Here is a 21,053-nt window from a genome sequence, read left to right on the forward strand (position 1 = left end):
TGGCGGTTCCCTCACTGCGAGAAGCAAAGCTACAGGGAACCAGGCAGAGGGCCTTCTTGGTAGTGGCACCCACCCTGTGGAACACCCTCCCATCAGATGTCACAGAGATAAACAACTACCTGACATTTAGAAGACATCTGAAAGCAGCTCTGTTCAGGGAAGTTTTTAATGTGTGACATTTTAATGTATTTTTAAGCTTTGTTGGAAGCCGCCCAGAGTGGCTGGGGAAACCCAGCCAGATGGGCGGGGTACAAATAAATTATTATTATTATTATTATTATTATTATTATTATTATTATTATTATTCCTGCAGGCATCTGGGTGGCCACTGGGAGAACAAGATGCTGGATCTGATGAACCACTAGCCTGATCCAGCATCTCTCCTTATGTTCTTACTTCTATATTTGTTGTGCCAAGCACAGCTGTTATTTTGTGCATTAGTTAAATCATTCAGGTGGGACCATCAGGTTGTTTCAAACCATTTGCTTGGCCCCAGAACTGTTTTATATTAAGAATTGTCGAGCCCAGCATATCCAGGGATATGCACTGATGCTAGTTACCAGAGTCAAAGAGAACAGCTGGGAACCGCTGTATTCTTAGAATCATAGAGTTGGAATAGACCACAAGGACCATCGAGTCCAACCCCCTGCCAAGCAGGAAACACCATCAGAGCACTCCTGACATATGGTTGTCAAGCCTCTGCTTAAAGACCTCCAAAGAAGGAGACTCCACCACACTCCTTGGCAGCAAATTCCACTGTTGAACAGCTCTTACTGTCAGGAAGTTCTTCCTAATGTTTAGGTGGAATCTTCTTTCTTGTAGTTTGGATCCATTGCTCCGTGTCCGCTTCTCTGGAGCAGCAGAAAACAACCTTGACAATAGAAAAAAAAGGACAATAGAAAAAAAAGGATTGACAGATAAACTTGTTTTCGTTTTTTAAAAATCTGCATAGCAAAATGCTCACGCAGGTGAGATCTGAGGACTGTCAACCAACGAAGGAATTAACCACTGGCATTTTAACCAATGGGTGAGCTGGTTACATTTCAAAGCATTTAGTCAACGTAGATATAGATACCGTTTTGAGGTATTGAAGAAAATGTACCTACAGTTTAATAAATGCTTACTCTTAAAAAGCATATTCCTCTTTCATATTTCCCCTGTTACAGTTAGCACATGGGTAGGCAAACTAAGGCCCAGGGGCCGGATCTGGCCCAATCACCTTCTAAATCCGGCCTGTGGACAGTCCAGGAATCAGCGTGTTTTTACATGAGTAGAATGTGTGCTTTTATTTAAAATGCATCTCTGGGTTATTTGTGGGGCATAGGAATCTGTTCATTTTTATTTTATTTTTTCAAAATATAGTCTGGCCCCCCACAAGGTCTGAGGGACAGTGGACCGGCCCCCTGCTGAAAATGTTTGCTGATCCCTGGGTTAGCATATCAGAACCATCGGGGGGGGGGAGTGAACCCACACTCCTCATTTCACCAACTAAAGAGGGAAATTATGGAACGGAAGCACTTACGCTTCATCCTGAGGGTTTTTTGGTCCCGCTGGAATGTGTCAAACTCTGATCATACCTTTTGCTTGTCTGGATAAAGGGTAGAAAGAGAGGTGTTTGCATGTGTGTGGAAATGAGCCTACTGCACATAGCAAGAAAGTTATTCGTGTTGCTCTGCCCAGTTCTGCCTCTGGCTCCGCCCACCAGCAGCTTATGGCCCTTGGAAGGTTCATAGAATCATAGAGTTGGAAGGGACCCCATGGGTCATCTAGTCCAACCCTCTGCGATGCAATAATCTCAGCTAGAGCATCCACGACAGATGGCCGTGGATGTTCCCCAGAAGGAATTGCAGCCCACAGTCTGGAAAAAAAATATGCAGCTTTTCTCTAATCTAGGGTGTGACAGAATACAGTGGTAACCTCAGGTGACAGACACTTCAGGTTACAGACGCTTCAGGTTACAGACTCCACTAACCCAGAAATAGTACCTCGGTTTAAGAACTTTGCTTCAGGATGAGAACAGAAATCGCGCAGCGGCAGCAGGAGGCCCCATTAGCTAAAGTGATGCTTCAGGTTAAGAAGTTTCAGGTTAAGAACGGACCTCCAGAACGAATTACGTTCTTAACCCGAGGTACCACTGTAGTAAGAGCTGCAGGTAAAGTGGAAGGAGAGAGAGAGGGAGATCTATGTTATCAATGAAACTCATTTGCTGGTTCCAGTATTTATTTCTACCTTGGCCTGTGGCCATCAGTGATGGAAATCATTCTGCTACAATGCCTCCTGTGAAATCAAAGGCTACTCCATGTACAACACTCAGGGGCCTTTTGCAGGAATGTGTGTGTGTTGGGGGGGTCATTTTAAAATATTTTCTGAGCCCCTCCAGCACCTCTCTCTCTCTCTCTCTCTCTCTTCAACGAAAGGGTGCAGGTAGAAAACACATACTGTATAAACAAACAAAACTTCGATGTGCTTGGCATAGGAGCCAACTCCTAGGGCCCGAGGTCCCTTGGCACCCGCCCCTAAAATATATGACGGAGCCGGTCTCCATGCGCATTGATGGGATATCGCCATTCAAATGGTGTGTGCGTGCCACAGATTGTGATTGATTATGCGGGGCAGGGCTTACCTGGGACCCCCGTCCCCCCAATATTTTATATCGGCATCTCCGGTGCTTGGAACGTTACAAAACAAGGCAGTCTGGGAAGTGACAGGTCCCTGCCCCGAGTAGCATACATACGTAGTCTTAAAAACTGAGAACCTACTGGGGAAACGTGAGGACGCGAAGGACGCCTCCAAGCCGGTTTCTGCGAGCTTTTCACCCCAACAGATCCGTGACGGCACCGCCCAGTCTGCTCGAGTCCTGTGATATTTCTCTCCGTGCAGACGAAATTGGTCGCAGGAAGTCGTGCGTCTTCATAACACCAACACACACACACACAATCCGCGCCCAAAAATAAATAGCGGTGTGGTTTTTTGTGATTTTTTTTTTTTAATCCATTCTCTGCACAGCGCCTCCATCTCTTGCAAGGAGGAGACACAGCCCCGATGCACAGGATTTGGGAGTGCAGGAAGAAGAAGAAGGTGGCTGCTGCGTTGTGGGGTGTGCATTTTTTGGAGGGGTTAGGGGGAGGCGTTGAGCTCGTGTCTCTTTAAACGGGAGCGCGCAGGGTGCCGAGCCCGGCTGCTGGAGCCGGCCATGGGCTTGACGATGGAGCTGCCCGGGGCTGCGAGGCTCCTCGCCGTCTCCTTCCACCTCCTCCTGCTCCAGGCGCCCCAGACCTGCTGGGGCAAGTACGTGAAAGGGAACATCAGCACCAAGGAGGTGAGTGCGCATCTGGGGAGATTTGGGGGGCTGGGGGCGGGAAGAAGGAGGTGCTCTGCCTTCTAGCGGCGCTTGCAGAACCGAGCCGGGCCGCCCCACTCGGGGGCCCACGCGGCGCAGGCCTCCCGGGGCTCCCTTGCGCCCATCCCCGCTTCCTTCCTCCCCAAAGCCCCTGCGCGCTCGCTTCTGATGCGCTTGCTGCGGTAGCGCTGGCGGGGCATTGCTGCGCGCTCTCAAATGTGACCTCTCTCCCTGCCCCCCTTCTGCCAGCACTGGAGCCTTCTCCCTTAAAAAAAAAAGACACCCCCCCCATTCATTTAGGAAATTTGCAATGGCCTTTTTTGCCTGGGGGAGCCCAAGAGGGATCAGATAATGCCCCCCTCCAACCCCCCAACCCCAGGAGCTTTTATTTGGATTCTCCCCCATGATGGGCTTTGGACGGGGCGAGATGGTTGCTAAGGCAGCTCTCTCTTCTGCCTTGACGCCTTGGAGAAGCTGGGTAGGGAGATTATTCCAGGATGTAGACGGAATTTGGGATGGAGGGTTATTGGGGGGGGGGAGTTCCTGATGCCTTCCTTAAACCCCCCCCCCCCCATGACAAACAGGGCTTTGTTCTCTACCAAGAAAGGCCAGCCTGCTTGCTTTTTTTTTTTAAGTGTTTGGATCCATTTCACGGTGCTGTAACTTTTGCACCCTGGAGCTTCCTCCGCCAGGCCTGCCTCATAGGGTGCAGGCTCAAGGCCGCGCAATAGGTCACTTGTCGTTTAGCACACGGTCAGCAGCCTTTGCTGTTTGGAGCGGAGCAGATAGATGCGAGGTGGGTGGCTGTTTCTATCGCCCATTCAATGCATGCATAGATGTGGAATAAAAAAACCAGGAGGAGGCCTGGTGTGTCAATAACTAGGGAAGCTAGTTATTCTGGACAAACTAATCTGATATCAGTGGGGAGGGTCTTGGCTCAGTGGCAGAGCAATTGCTTTGCGTGTTGGAGGTTCAGTCCTTGACATTTCCATCTAGGGATGGGAACAGCCACTGTCCGAAGCCCTACAGAGCTTCTGCCAGTCAGTGTAGACAGCACTGAGGCAGATCAGTAGCCTTCAACCTTTTCAGACCCAGAACCCACTTTTAACCAAAACATGCATTCAGGGTCCCACTGCTTACTCTTTTACCAGACATTTGGCGGGGGGGGGGGTTAGGAGAGGGGTAGTACCCCTGGTAGGGACACGGGTGGCGCTGTGGGTTAAACCACAGAGCCTAGGACTTGCCGATCAGAAGGTCAGCGGTTCGAATTCCCGCGATGGGGTGAGCTCCGGTTGCTCAGTCCCTGCTCCTGCCAACCTAGCAGTTCAAAAGCACGTCAAAGTGCAAGTAGATAAATAGGTACCGCTCCGGCGGGAAGGTAAATGGCGTTTCCGTGTGCTGCTCTGGTTTGCCAGAAGCGGCTTAGTCATGCTGGCCACATGACCCGGAAGCTGTATGCTGGCTCCCTCAGCCAATAAAGCGAGATGAGCGCCGCAACCCCAGAGTCAGCCATGACTGGACCTAACAGTCAGGGGTCCCTTTACCTTTACCTTTAGTATCCCTGGTAGGGGTCATGTCATGCTCCTTCTGGGGTACTTTGTCCACCTTTGGTCCTCACCCTGCAATGGACTCTCACCTGTGGCTCCTGGAAGCTGTCAGCATGTGACAGCGGCCGCACCCCGGGAACGGCTTCGACTGGCCAGCTAAACCAGGTGAGGGTAGCTGATGGGTCTCAAACCCTCAGTGAGTTAGGGACTTCCCCTGCAGGAGAAGACAGGTTCTGTTGGATTGAGTGGAGGAAGCCAAAATGGGCCCAGGTCTAAGAAGGCTGTTTCTTCATATGCTATAGAGGGAAGTGAGGGGCAAATGGAGAAGGAAAACTCAGATCTTAAACCTCTGTTGGCTGGTGGGATATCTTCGGGAGAAGAAAAGGCTAAGGAGTAAACCCTACTCATACATTTGTATGGTGGTAGTGCTCCTGTTGCAATTCACCTTGGATCAGGCCATGACCCATGAATGTGTCCCAAACCACCAGTTGAGGACCAGTGAGCTAGATGGAGCAGTGGTCTGGCTCACTATAGAGTGGCTTCCTAAGCTTTTGCTCTTTTGCCTCTTTGCTGTGTGAGAGAGCATGACTATGGGTCCTTCTAGGCTGTCACTGTTTTGGGGTGGGATTCACATCTCATACCAACAAATTCACGCCGCAAAATTGTAGTTGACAGGGAGGTCTTGTGCAACAAAAACCTCATTTCCCAACAGATCTGTTGTTGTGGGTTTTTTTTTTTTTGCAGTCAGGGACGCGGGTGGCGCTGTGGGTTAAACCACAGAGCCTAGGGCTTGCCAATCAAAAGGTCGGCGGTTCGAATCCCTGCAATGGGGTGAGCTCGTGTTGCTCGGTCCCTGCTCCTGCCAACCTAGCAGTTCAAAAGCACGTCAAAGTGCAAGTAGATAAATAGGTACCACTCCAGCGGGAAGGTAAATGGCGTTTCCGTGCACTGCTCTGGTTCGCCAGAAGCGGCTTAGTCATGCTGGCCACATGACGCGGAAGCTGTACGCCGGCTCCCTCGGCCAATAAAGCGAGATGAGCGCCGCAACCCCAGAGTCAGCCATGACTGGACCTAATGGTCAGGGGTCCCTTTACCTTTACCTAAGGAAAGTGAAGAGAGAATGCCCTGGAAAGTGTAGGATAACACTTGCTTTGATGCAACATCGTCTAACCTCCCAGCAAACACATCACAATGAATACTCATGGAATAGCCAAAATCCTCTAATCTTCTTGCAAACAAATCAGGCTAAATGTGCAATAAGCAGGTTGTCTGTAAGTGCCTTATGCCACTGAAACAACTTTTAGAGGGGTAGCCGTGGGGTCATCTAGACTTCCCTTTGCATTGCTCTTTCTAGGCACGGGTCTGGACTTTAAAGCTCTCTGCCTGAGTGTATCTCTATTTGATTTTTTGTCGCTGAAGTATGCTACAGGATCCTGCCCTTGCTGGAAACCCTCAGAGATGAGGCAGATTGCTAGCCTCTTCTGCCCTTTGGCGGGTGACTGTGCCCTAGGGGTGGCGACGAGATCGCACTGGCCTATCTATTTTAAATGTATTCTGAATGTTCTTATGTGATGCCAATAAAGGTTACTTGACTTTCTGCCCTAAAGCCCGTGGTTTACCACTGAATCGGAGCAAACGGAAACCCACAGAAAACCCAGTTGCCATTTGCTCTGATTTGGTGGTAAAACACCCTGAGGACAGCGCTGTGACAAAAAAATTAAAATAGACTTTCAGACACGGAGCTTTAAAGCTCGGAACTGTGACACAAAAGGAAGTCTGGAGGATGATCCCTTGGTCTCTTGCACACACAAAAAACCCAGCAAAGAGTCTCATGTCACCTTAAAAGACTAGCATACTAACATGATCCAGAGTCTGCAATATTGGACGCAGAAAGTGTTTTCTTAAGTTGGCAGGTTCGTGTGTATAATATACGTTCCATGTAGATGGACACACACAGGAAGAAGGGAAATGGGACTGAAGCATCTTCTGTGACAGTATTGTATAAAACCAAGATCTCACCCTAACACATCACTGTGGCTCAGTGGTAGAGCATGCAGGAGGTCTCTGTTTCATCCCTGGCATCTCCAGGTAAGGCTGGTAGGGTCCCATTCCAAATCCTGGAGAGCCGCTGCCAGTCAGTGTAGACAGTACTAAGCCAGATGGGCTATTTGGTCTGATTGAGTATAAGGCAGTTCTGTAGGGCTGCCGTCCGTCCTGATTTCCCAGGACATGTCCTGCAATCCACCTCCGAAAATGGCGTCCTGGATTACTTTTCGGAAATCGGGCAAATGTCCTGGAAAACCGGCAACGGGTTAAATTGTGCCAAAAATGCCTTTAAAAGCTCCAAAACATTAAAAAAACTTATTGTAGTTTTTACTACAACTTTTGGGTTTTTCTGTAAAAAGCTCAACAATTTGGGGGAGTTTCCTTAAAAAACAACAACAACTTTCAGGGTGACCTGGTTTTTACTTTTTGAAATATAGCAACCCTACAGTTCCCTATGTTATAAACCACAATAAATAATCTTTCTGTGTATTTACAGTCAGCAATGCAGCATAACTGCTGTTGTAAACGATCGCTTTACTTGCTCTATAGCTATTTACAACGTTGCCACAGACTACCTATATATACTTTTTGTGCTTCGTTGTCGTTTGGCCTCATTTTACTCCCTCTGCCCTTCCAATCTCTCTATATACTGCATGCTAGCTCAATAAACTTTACTACGCAATAAATTTGTCTGCATTGAAGGTACCACCACATATTTTTTCTTAGGCCACAGAAAGGGTAGGTGGGTGGACTAGGGGCAGTTAGCATTGGGTTCACAGCATTGGGTATCTCCTTTGCGACTGGAGGGTCTGGGAGCAGGGAATGAGCCAGTGATTTAGAGTGCAATCGCCAAATACCCTGGATTATTTGATCCAAAGCACATATTTGAGTTCTTAATGTCAGCTAATTGACCCATTTTAGCCCATCTGCTAATAAATTGGGTAAAGGACAGTTAAATCCTGTAATTGGATGTTTTGCGGTAGAATGAAGATTCTAATCCACTTTACATGTGACGGTCACACTGTACATTTAAAGCATATTTAAAGTACATGGTGCCGTCCCCACAAAGAATTCTGGGAACTGTAGTTTGCCCCTCACAGAGCCACACTTTGTTGTTGTTTAGTCATGTCCGACTATTTGTGACCCCATGGACCAGAGCACTCCAGGCACTCCTGTCTTCCACTGCCTCTTGCAGCTTGGTCAAGCTCATGTTGGTAGCTTCGAGAACACTGTCCAACCATCTTGTCCTTTGTCGTCCCCTTCTCCTTGTGCCCTCCATCTTTCCCAACATCAGGGTCTTTTCCAGGGAGTCTTCTCTTCTCATAAGGTGGCCAAAGTTTTGGAGCCTCAGCTTCAGGATCTATCCTTCCAGTGAGCACTCAGGGCTGATTTCCTTCAGAATGGATAGCAAACTGCAATTCTTTGGATGAAGGCCTTGTGCTTTAAATGTATGCAAAAGCGCAGAACGAGGGACAGCATTGGCAGGGGGTTGGACTCGATGGCCCTTGTGGTCTCTTCCAACTCTATGATTCTATGATTCTATGATTTATTCCAGGTTAATTCATCTCATGTTAAAGCACAAAAATATAAAGGCATAAGAGTTGTGTTGCATCAGACTAAGGGCCTAACACATCTTTCCACAGGTGTGACATGAACACAATAACCCTGCCCTGTTGTTGTTTTCTGATACTGGAGATAACATATGGCCATTGTGACTAGTAGTAGCCAATGATGGCAGGAATTTTCTATTTTTGTGTGTTTGGCCACCAGAATAACCAGCACTTCTTTTTATATATATACAACCACTATTAACACATTACAACAATCACTTTGTGCAGAGCCACCCCCAAAGAATCCTGGGTGCTGTAGTTTGAAAATGTGCTGGGAGTTGTAGCTCTGTGAGGAGAGAAACTACGCTTCCCAAGGTTCTTTGGGGGTGGGGACAGCTTGCATTTTAAATGTGTGCTGAATATGCTTTAAATCAGGCATAGGCAAACTCAGCCCTCCCGATGTTTTGGGACTACAACTCCCATCATCCCTAGCTAACAGGACCAGTGATCAGGGATGATGGGAACTGTAGTCTCAAAAAACATATTGAGGGCCGAGTTTGCCTATTCCTGATTTAAATCTATGGGATGGATGTGCCTTCCGTAAATGAAATATGCTTTAAAAACGAGGATTAGCTCAGTTGGCAGAGAGTAAGACTCTTAATCTCGGGGTAATGGGTTCGAGTTCCGTGCTGGGCAAAACATTCCCGCACTGAAGGCCCTTGTGGTCTCTACCAACTTTACAGTGTGATTCTATGAGTCTGTCCTCTTTCCCAGCCCACACCTAACAGACCACTCTGAAGCTGCATGTACAAGAGGGTGGTTAGGTAAAGGTAAAGGGACCCCTGACCATTAGGTCCAGTCATGGCCGACTCTGGGGTTGCGGTGCTCATCTTGCTTTATTGGCCGAGGGAGCCGGCGTACAGCTTCCGGGTCATGTGGCCAGCATGACTAAGCCGCTTCTGGCAAACCAGAGCAGCGCACGGAAACGCCGTTTACCTTCCGCCGGAGTGGTACCTATTTATCTACTTGCACTTTGACGTGCTTTCGAACTGCTAGGTTGGCAGGAGCAGGGACCGAGCAACGGGAGCTCATGCCATTGCGGGGATTTGAACCACTGACCTTCTGATCGGCAAGCCCTAGGCTCTGTGGTTTAACCCACAGCGCCACCCGCGTCCCAGGAGGTTGGTTAACCTAGGTTAATAAATACCAGTCCCAAGGGGCACTAATCACCACTGATAACCACTACACCCCTGCAGGGTGGCTGCTCTCAGCCACCAGAGTCTCCTTAATTGCCTGATGCGACTACTCAGTCGGCAAGTCAATTCTCTGCTTTCCTTCGGTGTCCCTCTGGGTGTTTGGGAAGACTGGGTCCTGAGGCAGCAGGCAAGGCCACGGGGACATCAGTTAAGATGGAGATGCAGTCACTAATGCCCTCCAAATCCTGGAGCTGGCATTGCAGAAGGGCTCTGCTGGAGGCTGGGGCAGGGAGAAGGAAAACTGACCACTTGACCCCACACAGGACCAAAGGGCTCTAGGTTTGGGGATCAGAAATGGGAGCCCTGGAGAAGAGAGAGCTTCAGAAAAGGATTTGAAGCATAGGAGTTGTCCTGAATGTGGTGTTGGGCCACATTTGCACCATATATTTAAAGTGCTACAATGCCACGTCAAACAGTGATGGCTTCTCTCCCAAAGACTTCTGGGAGCTGCAGTTGTTAGGAGACACCTCCCCTCAGGAGCTACAATTCCCACTGTGGTTTAACAATCAATCCTCCTCCATCAGGAACTCTGGGAACTGTAGCTCTCTGAGGGGAGTAGTGGTCTCCGGATGACTCTCAGTGCCTTTAACAAACTACAGCTCCCAGAATTCTTTGGGGGGGAAACCATGGCTGTTTAAAGTGGTATCGTAGTGCTTTAAGCGTATGGTGTGAATGCAGACCATTGACCCATTTAGCTCGGTATCGCCTGCTGATAAACAGCAGCAGGTTTTCAGAAAGGGGGGGCATTCCCAACCCTACCTGGAGAAGCCGGGATTCGAACCTGGAACCTTCTTTACCTGAGCTTTGCCCCTGCTCACAACTTTAACACAGCGACTGTTAATTGCTGCTTGTTTGTAGGATGCAGCCGCCGAGGCAGCAGGCCTCACCAAAAAGCAGTATTTTTTGAGGCAATGCACCCCCAGGGGTCTATTTGGGGGGTGTTTCGGAGAGACCCGCGGCAGGCAGATAAAGCTCAGGAGGCTGCTTAAAATCCAGGGAGGGGTGTGTGCAGTCTGCCCCCCCTTTTTTTGGATCATTCCCCCCTGCCTTTGCCCCAGTTCTCGGATTTTGCTTGTTTCCTCTGCCTTCTTCAGCCTCGGGTACGGTTTCCGTGGAAACCTTGAGCATGGGTTGTTGCCATGGGAACGCGAAGGGGATTTTAAGGGGAAGGAGGTAGGCCCGGGAGTCGGACAGAGGAGAAAGAGGGAGGAGGAAAGAGGCTTGTTTCCTTAGATATCCATTTCCCTCTGGGAGATTTTATATACCTAATATTATATACATACATTTCTAGACCTGGCAGATATGGTCTAGCTTACATTCATCCTTCCCTGCCTGTTCTCAAAGTCCTTCGATCCGCCTCTCTTGCCTTCTCCCCTGACCCAAATTATTTCAGCCCCTCCTCTTGAGACTTTTGTCCGTCTCGGTTGTCAGCTGAGTCTATCAGTGGCTGTTGTCTAGTTGCAGCGGGGATGGCGTTGACCCAGGAAACTGCGGTGGTACGGTGACTTGACACCGTCTGTGGTGTCAGGTGCCTGAGAAACAACAGTAACCGCACGGTATTTCGCTGTGCTGTTTCGGCCGTGTAGAGGGAAGGGGAAAGGAGGTGGATGCAATTCCTGGAAGAATGGGGGTTCCCGATGGTCGGATCGCGGACACAAACCCCTTCTGTATTGGCATTGAACTGGAATAAACGGGGTTATTCCTGCCGCACTCAACGTCGTGCATTTAAAGTGCTATGATGACACTTTAAACAGCCAGGGCTTCCGCTGCAAAGAATTACAGGACCTGTCATCTGTTAAAAGTGCCAAGCGTCGCCCTTGTTCCCGTCACAGAGCTACAATTTCCAGAGTGGTTTAACAATCAGATCCCTCTGGGAACTGTAGCTCTGTGAGGGGAATAAGGGCCTCCAAGCAACTCTCTGCACCCTTAGCAAACTACAGCTCCCAGAATTCTTTGGGGGAAGAAGCCATGACTGTTCAAAGCAGCTTCATAGAGTGGCCTGAATGTGGCTTCTGTGGCATTTGCAATCAACAAGGCGGATTAGAGTTTGTGCCAGAAGGAAACTGAGAGAACGCTGTCAGGGGGATAGGATCTGACCTTTTTTTAGTGCCCTTTACTCCATTTGATTAGTGTGAACTGTCACGTAGCTGCCTTTTAGAGGATGCTCTGGGCAATGGGAGCTTACGGTTTATGACCCAGGTATTTAATTTGCTGTGGGTCTTTGTTACTCCCTAAGGAAGGTCACTTCTGACTTTGAAGTTTTTGCCCTGAAGTCAATAAAGAGCTGGGCTCAAAAAGCAAAAAGTATCCATGGAAGCTGACCAACAGGACATCAGATCACCAACCTCAGTCTGCCTTCAGGCATCTCCTACCTGTCTAACTTCCTACTTGCAAGTAGTCAGGCGCCCCCTAATGTTGACCTCCCTGCCCTCCACCCTATGAACACCAACGGGCACTAGCCACCACTAAATAATAATAATAATAATAATAATAATAATAATAATAATAATACATTTTATTTATACCTCGCCCTCCCCAGCCAGGGCTGGGCTCAGGACGGCTGACAACCAATAATAAAAACAAGTTGATTGGAATACAACTTAAAAAACAAGGTTAAATACAACATTAAAACATTAAAACATTAAAATGCAGCCTCATCACAGGAGGAGAAAGGAAAAAAGAAAGAGGGGGAGGGAATCAAATTGACTCCAAGCCAAAGGCCAGGCGGAACAACTCTGTCTTACAGGCCCTGTGGAAAGAAATCAGATCCTGCAGGGCCCTGGTCTCATGAGGCAGAGCATTCCACCAGGCCGGAGCCAGTGTTGAGAAGGCCCTGGCTCTGGTTGAGGCTAATCTAACTTCCTTAGGGCCTGGGACCTGTAGGGTGTTGCTATTTATGGACCTTGAGGTCCTCCGTGGGGCATACCGGGAGAGGTGGTCCCGTAGGTACGAGGGTCCTAGGCCACAGGTCATGTGTGAATAGGAGGCATGGGAATGGGGGCGAAAATGAATAATAAAATAATAGAACTGTATAGCTGGAAGGGATCCTGAGGGTCATCTCGCCCAACGCCCTGTAATGCAGGAATCCTGCCCCCAGCCATCCCTGGGTGGGCTCAAACCGCCAACCTTCTGGTTAACAGCCAGATGCACTGACCCATTACACCACGAAGCAGAGGCATGAAAGGGTTTGCAGAATAGGAAGAGATGGTGGCTCCACGGTTTTTGCAGAAGGAGAAAAAGGTGCTTCGTAGTTGCCATATTTGGGAAGAGTGAGGTGTAGTAGGTTATCATTTGGGGGGGTAGTGTGCAAGGGGAGGGGGTAATCACCACCACCATCACCATCATTTACATATTTATACCCCGCCCATCCGGCTGGGTTTCCCCAGCCGCTCTGGAAGACTGCCAACAGATTAAAAACAGAATAAAACATCACACATTAAAAACTTCCCTAAACATGATGTCGGCGGCCACTCCCAGTCACCAGTCTAGCTGCCGCATTCTGGATTAGTTGTACAAAAAGGAGGGGAAGGCGTGGACGTGGTGGTGAAGGTGAGAACAAGGCTACAAAATAGGGCCGCAGAATAGAAAAGTGGTTTCAGGACTGGGATTGGGAAGGTGAAAAGAGCTTAGGAGTTGCACAGGGTGGAAGCTCTAGGGGGTTAATGGTGCAATGGTCAGGTCTGGGTGATTGGCGCAATTAGGGTTACAGCCCCGTTTGTGTTTGTGTGTGTATCCCCACCACTCTTTTCTCACTCTTTTCATTCTCTCTGGTGGTCAGGATTTTAAGCAGAGGTTGTATGTCCATCTGCCATGGATGCTTTAGCTGAGATTCCTGCATTGCAGCGGCTTGGACATAGATGGCCCTCGGGTTAACTTCTAACTCTACCATTCTAGGAATCTATAAGCAGAGTCTGTGTTTCATAACCTGTAAGAAAGGGCTGCAGGGAGGTAAACCATAGCTTCAGTATTTAAATCGGGGTGGGGAACCTGCAGTCCTGAGTCTGATTTTGTGTGATCCGAAACATCAACTCGCTCTCTGGACATTGTAGGGCCATTCTCCTCTTCCAGACCACCGCCTCTGAGAATCCCTTCCTCTTTGGCACTGTGTTTGTGCGTGAGAGAGAGAGAAATAGACAGAATAGACCCAAAAAACTATGCAATCCTGCAAACTCCACCCTCTTTTGGCCCACCTACCACCAGATCCAGCCCCCCATCTCCGCCCACTTGTGGTTACACCCCCAATAGACTTTTTCTGTGTGTCAATGGCCCTCCATCGGAAAATGTTCTCAAGTTTTGCGTAAAAACCTGTTGAGTCGAGTGACTCACTTCCCGGGAAACCATGACAACGCTGTTAACAAATGTGGAGTGGCACATAATCTGCATTGAGAGTGCATCTTGAGACTCAAGTAGCCAACACTTTTGGATCCTGTTCCCAGATCTGGAAGAGGTCCAATGGTTGGAGAGGTCGGGCCTTTGAATATGCACTGTAAGGGAGCATATCTGCTTCGTAGATGAAAAGGAAAGTTGGTTCTAGGAGTCTGTACACATCTCTGCCAAGACCATATCTATACTAAAAACCTACAAAAATTCTGTGCTAAGACTGGTAAACAGGAGATCAACACCTATAGGTTCCCCCAAAGAATCAAAGTATTATATTAGCTGAGGAAACCAAGCCTTATGAGGAATGGTTGAAGGAGTTGGGTAAAAAGGAGACTGAGAGGAGATATGATAGCTATGGAAGATGGAGCAAGCTTGTTTTCTCCTGCTCTGGAGGGTAGGACCCAAACCAATGGAAAGGAGATTCTGACTAAACATCAGGAAGAACTTTCTGATGGTAAGAGCTGTTTGACAGTGGAACAGTCCCCCACTGGAGGTTGTGGACTCTCCTTCCTTGGAGGTTTTCAAGCAAAGGTTGGATGGCCATCTGTCATGGATGCTTTAGCTGAGATTTCTGCACATTGCAGGGGGTTGAACTAGGTGATTCTTGGGGTGTCTTCAAACTCTACAAATTTTTTGATATTGAGAATTCTTTACAAGAAATCCTATGTCAACCCCACTTCTGCCACCCAGAACCTGCGGTCTGGGGTCACAGGACCCATTAATGTTTGTGCAGCAAGATCCTGGCCTCCTAAAATGGAGCCCAAATGGTGAAATAGCCCCCTGCCCTTGATTAAAAAAAGATTCTGCTGCTTTCAGAACCAATTCCTGAGGCAGGCCACTTCACCAGGCCACAGGACAGGGTCTGCCCTGCGGCCCCCTTCATTTAGGGGTCTACACACCTAGCAACAAGCCGTTGGTACAGAGTGGCCTGCCCTCTCTAGCTGGTGCACTGCGCTCTATTAAATTAATGACTATGACGTTAACCGCCTAATAGATTTCATTTTATGGGGATTGTTTGGGATGTTATTTATCCTTCCTACAGCCAAGCCGTAAAAATTTTTATGGTAACTGGTTGGAGCCGTGTTTGGGCTGCTGACACTTGAATAATTTTCAGGCTGGGTTGGGCTTACGCTAATCTCTCCTGAAATATAATGTTCTAATCGTATTTGGATGCTTTCCACAGCGCGCTTCCATTGGGTTGGGTTTGCAAAGGGCTGGGAGAAGACCCTCATGCAAGAAGACCCTAAAGATTTCAAGAGGAACATGGAAGCTGCTATATACAATTTCAGACCATCATACTCACCAACTGTCCCAGAAAACCCAGACATCCCATTTCACCCTGTGAGAGTACAGTGGCCATTTTGGGCGCCTTGCTCTTGTGTGATTTCTGGCCGAGATCTCGCTCCGAAAAAAAGTGTCCCGTCCCCCCCTGAATATGCAATCTTGTGCGGGTCATGTGACTTGTGCAGGATTTCAGACCCAGAAGGTGGTGTCCTGGGTTTGGATTTAGGAGTCTTCTAAAAACTGTTTTATTCTGGCAGGACTTTCAAATGTGAGATTCTTTGCCAAGCAGCTCTTACTGATGGGAATAATAATAATAATAATAATAATAATTTTATTTATACCCCGCCCTCCCCAACCAAGACTGGACTCAGGGCGACTAACACCAGGTACAAAAAATTGATTAAAATACAACTTAAAAACAAGATTAAGTACAACATTAAAATGCAGCCTCATTTCAGTAGGAACTCAAATCAAAAACTTTTTTTTGATGTGTTCATGGTGATATTGTATGTTTAGTCTGTATACCACCTTGGGATATATTATATATGAAAGTGAGGTTCATAAATATATTAAACAAAAAAACAAAATGGCGGAGCTGGTATGATAAGAAATAACACATACACATACTCCTTCTTCCCAGGACTGGGTCTTCTTGACTCGATTCTGCTTCCTTTCTGACTATGGGCGCCTCGACTTCAGGTTCCGCTACCCAGAGGTAATATTTTTATCTTTCTATCATATTCCTTTTTTTTGGTTTTTTAGCCACCTCTTTTACCATCTCAAAAAATTTGGTGCCTGCATAAAACTTTTTTAAGGCAAGCCTCCCCAATTTCATATATATTGACATGCTCTAATCTTCTTTTTTGTTTGCTACTTAATTTTCCAAATTATTTTTAATGGCATTGAACTGCTTTTATTGACATATTTTGTCAAATAAGCAAAATAAATAAAAAGCCTAACCTTTTTCATATATGGTGGGAAACAGCCCTCCAGGTGTGGATGGACTCCAACTCCCATCATCCCACAGCCAGCATGGCCTGTGCTCAGGGTGATGGGATGTGGAGTCTGGCCACATCTGGAGGACCACAGGTCCACCATCCCTGTCGTCGTACACAATCTATTTGTCGTGTTGGGCCTATGTTGCTGTTGCTATCCTTAAAGCCGTACTTCTGCTTCCCTTTAAAGGCCAAATGCTGCGAGAATATCCTTCTTTATTTTGATGATCCTTCCCAGTGGCCCGCCGTCTACAAGAAGGGAAACAAGGTCAGTTTGGATGGGTCATTCAGCTGCAGTTAGACTTCCCTTCAAGAGGTGAATATGTCCCAGTGGGTTAGCTGCTTCTCTGCAGGTTATGCACAGTTGCCACCGAGGCGGAGGGAAAGAAATTCGATTTAGGCCTCTTTGGAAGCCGGATCTTATCAAAGCCACACTTTTCAAAGCTATATGTGAACCAAAACACATCTGTCCTTGGAAATTTGCACTTATCAAAATTTTGCCTAGCAACGTTTACAAAGAATGCATCTATGAGGGGAAAGTTTGCATAAGGATGGATGTATTCGTGGAAAAAAACAAAACAAGAAGACATTGTATACGGGGAAATTGCTTGCAGAAACATGTCCATTAGCTAAAACTGCATTTAAAAAAATGTGTTTATTAGGAGAAATCAGTAGTAAAATGCTGGTGAACTAATGTCCTTAGTGATGTGGAACTCCTGCTTCCATCACCCCAGCCAGCATAGTCAGTTTTTGGGGGTGATGGGAGTTGTAGTACCGCAATAGACTAGGACTTGTTTTACACCTGTTACGCTGTCATAGCTTCTCCCAGAGGATCGGGGGAACTGTTCTTTGGTGACTGGACTGAGAATTGTCTGCTAGAGTTCCCCTGTGGCTTCCCCTCACACATCAGCAGTTCCAGGTGTCACGAGTCTTGTGGAAATGTTGTGGGGAGGGTTTGTGGAGGATGAGGAGGAATGGAAGGAGCTTTTGAGAACTGGAAGGTCCTAGCGGGGTTAGGAGATGAGAACTTGAGACCCCGAGTAGAGTCTGACCTGGGTGAGGGTCCCAGTGAATTCCACTCATTCTTCTCTGACTGATAATGAACTTAGGGGATGGAGGGGCACTGTGATGGCCATTAAACCCAGTTTAAGTTCATTGTGCATAAATCTTTGTGTTTGGATCTCAGCTCATGTGCGATATTGCTTCAATCCTATCCACATTAGTTGAGAGGAAGTCCTGTTTACCGTATTTTTCGCTCTATAGGACGCACTTTTCCCCCTCCAAAAATTAAGGGGAAATGTGTGTGCGTCCTATGGAGCAAATGCAGGCTCCTTGGCTTCAGCGATAGCAACGCGAAGCCTCCGAAGCACAGAGGGGGCGCTCCCTCCGCACTCCGGAGGCTACGCGTTGCTTTCGCTGAAGCCTGGAGTATAGCCGCCTGAAGCCTTTGGAGTGCAGCGGGAACTCGCGCTGTGCTCCAAAGGCTTTGGGTTCCTTTTGCTGAAGCCGGGAGAGCAAGACTCTCCTGGCTTCAGCAGAGAGGGAGAGCTGCGCAGCGCCCCTTCTGCGAAGCGGGAGGAGAAATGGAAGGGGCTCCGTTTCTCCTGCCGCTTTGCTGAAGGGTCGCTGAGCAGAGAGCGGGAGAATTTTTTCCCCTTGTTCTCCCCCTCTAAAACAAGGTGCGTCCTATGGTCAGGTGCGTCCTATAGAGCGAAAAATACGGTAAGTCAGTAAGACTTGCTTGCTTCTGAATAAGAATTGCGTTGTGTGTTGGCTTAGGGAAGCTGCTATCTTTCAACGTGGCACCTTCCCACCCCCTCTCCACCTCTGCAATATTGTGGCCCAAAGTGCCCCTGACATTAGGAAAAAATTGCAGAAGCATATAATGGCCATATATCAAGCCTTACCCCCGGTCCCAGAAGAAGAACATGATTATGCCAGATTAGTTCATGAGACTCCCTCTGAGGAGATTCCCCTGGAATAGACCGTTGTCTATACTGGAGTTCAACATGAGGGTCAAGCTGAAGAAACAAATGTTTGAATTGTTTCTAAGCTTGAAAGGGGGGAATGTGGCCACCTGAGAAAGGCGTACGGGTACACCATTATGCCTTATGAGTTCTTTTCATAGTGCTTATTTACTAAGGCTAAAAGTGCCTAAATTCTAAAAATCAAATACTGTCTCTCTTCCTCTCTTCTTTGCTGCTATGTTTGCAGAAAACAGAAATATATTTAGCTGCGCTCGCAATCTGTAAGGAACATATTCCTCCTGCTCATAGTCACCCTGACCTGACGAAGGAGGATGTCTGAGGTTAGGTATTTTCCACACTGTGCAGATGGCCAATAGTATAGGGATAAGAATGATGACCTACTTTGCAGGGTTGTTGTACAGATTACCCAGGTAATTTATGTAAAGCAATTTGAGCTCTCGGAAAGCTCTGCATGAAAAAAGCGCAAAGTATTATGGTACGCAGGTTGGTGGAATGACAGAATAATCCTCTATTTTCTATAGCCAGCAGTTTCTTCTGCTCAGCAGTCCCTTAGTAACAGAAGCTGCTTTTCAATCGGAACAGGTCAAGAATTTTGAGGTTTCTCTTCCAAGGCGGTTTAAGTCAGAACGGGACGGGGGTGAGCACTTGCAATTTCTTCAGCGCAGAGGGAAGCTGGAGAGGGGGAACCCATTATTAGGTGCTACGAAGCTGCAGCACATTTGCATATTTCAGCTGTACATAATTGACATAATTTCCATGATGAGAGTGGGTGTCAGGGAGCAGCTGGGTGCTTCTTGTGCGATGTAATTTGCTTGCTTTCTGGTGTGAGATTAGATGTGGCAGTTTCCGGAGATATGAGCATCGGCTATCAGCGGAGGCTCGTTAAGGCTTAGTGATGAGAAGTGTTTGCTCACAAAACCTTCCTGCTGCCAGAGGAGCCGCGCTAAGGCCTGGTTCTCCATGTGTGCAAGGAAAGACACTGGGAGAAGGTGGGGTTGGGCGGTTGCTAGGGGAGACAACGGATTGCTCCCCAATCCTCTTCTGTCATCCTCTTCTTCTTCTTCTTTGGCGATTCCTCGTAGCCGAGTAAGATTGTCTTCCATAAACACGGTTTTAACAATGAGTCCGTAAGTGACTGTGGAGGCCAATTCTGGATCCACATGTCCTTCCACAGTGGGGACATTGGTTTCCGGGCGGGAGTTGATCATGGTGTGGATTTGCCAAGCGTGCCTTCCTCTTAGCACGTTTCTCCCTCGCGTCCTGCGTTCGAGTGTCTTCAAAGCCCATGACGCCTTTGGTCAAGGCTGTTCTCCAACTGGAGCGCTCGCAGGCCAGTGTTTCCCAGTTGTCGGTGTTTATACTACTTTGTTTTAGATTTGCCTTGAGAACTCTTTAATCCTCTTTGGTTGACCACCAGCATTATGCTTTCCATTTTTAAGTTCGGAATAGAGTAGTTGCTTAATTGTGTGCTCCTATCCCATTCTCTGAGCGATGACGGCCGACAGGGATTCCTGTGCTGACCCAGGTTTCCTTTCCTTGGAAGGTTAGTGGAGATGCTGCTGTCTTTAGGACATGAGGTTTTATTTACACATATGGGCACAGGATGGAGGGGCTCATGGCGTCAACACTCCCCCAGATCTTGCTTCTCCATTAGATTTCCAGAGAAGCCCCAAAGTCCAGCTGAGGCTCAGCACAGATTCCAGCCTCCAACTTTCAGCTCACAAACACAACATATCTTGGCCTACTGTTTCTGAAATATGCTCGGAGTCGAGAGTGGATTTCATGCTCTTTATTCAGCTCATATAGTGAGGAGGAATGGAAGCTCCCCTGAAATGTCTGCTTTTATACATTATTTACACAATGGGCCCCATGCGATTGGCTAATTCCGGGATTCACCTGTAGGCCAATCAGGTTGCGGATTCACTTCCACCTGGAGTTGGATTGGGTGGCTCCTGCAGACCAATCAGACTGCTGCATTCTGGATCCTATTGTTCTAGGACCAATCAGAATGCTGCAATTAGGATCCTATTCAACTCAGTACATAACAGTTTCTCTTCTTACCTGTCAGGTGAGGGAGATAGGAGAAGGCCTGTCCATTTGTTTCTATGGCAACAGAGCTCACCCATTGAAGATGCAGCTTGCTCTTTTGAGATGCAGGTGCTGAGCAGCTAAGGTCATTTACCTTGGCGAAGGGAATAGTTTCTCTGTTCATCCGGGTTCCATCTTAGGCTTCCCAGCCTCACAGATTTGGGAGGGCCCCCGGGTTTCATCCAGACTGACCTTCCCCAGCTCCTATCTCAAGGCCAGGAGCATAGTGTGGTGATTTGGCTGGAGAAGGGGAAGTATAGGATAGAAGAAGGATTATTTGTATTTCGACCCCACCTTTTTCTCCAAGGAACTTAAGGTAGTGTACATGGTTCTCCCCCCTCCTCACCGAATCGTCATCATCATCATTTTATATGTAGGCCGCCTTTCCATGGTTAAAACAATGCTCAAGGCAGCTTATAATATGAAAAGATTTGCATAATTACAAGCAGAGCAAAGTAGTCATAAAAATAATAAAACACATTAAAAACCACATAACCAAATTGAACAATTTCCACATAAAAATAAAGATACAAAAAGTTAGTAGCAGTAAAACAACAGCAAAAACTTCCAATGAAACTT

The 21,053-nt window shown here is 47.6% G+C and overlaps 1 protein-coding gene across 2 annotated transcripts in view; it reads left to right on the forward strand.

The window, feature by feature from the left end:
* Window positions 1-2,806: 2,806 nt before the first annotated feature.
* Window positions 2,807-21,053, forward strand: part of TMEM145 (transmembrane protein 145) — a 40,290-nt gene continuing 22,043 nt past the window's right edge. Inside the window, exons 1-3 of one of the 2 annotated variants that reach the window (XM_028742265.2) lie at window positions 2,807-3,319; window positions 16,044-16,118; window positions 16,589-16,666. In XM_028742265.2, coding sequence (XP_028598098.2) covers window positions 3,194-3,319; window positions 16,044-16,118; window positions 16,589-16,666 — 279 coding nt within the window. In that variant the 5' untranslated portion in view covers window positions 2,807-3,193. The remainder of the gene's footprint in view (window positions 3,320-16,043; window positions 16,119-16,588; window positions 16,667-21,053) is intronic. The other variant, XM_028742264.2, reaches the window with a different exon arrangement.

The sequence above is a fragment of the Podarcis muralis genome, chromosome 7 (assembly GCF_964188315.1).
Source record: "Podarcis muralis chromosome 7, rPodMur119.hap1.1, whole genome shotgun sequence".
NCBI lineage: Eukaryota > Metazoa > Chordata > Lepidosauria > Squamata > Lacertidae > Podarcis > Podarcis muralis.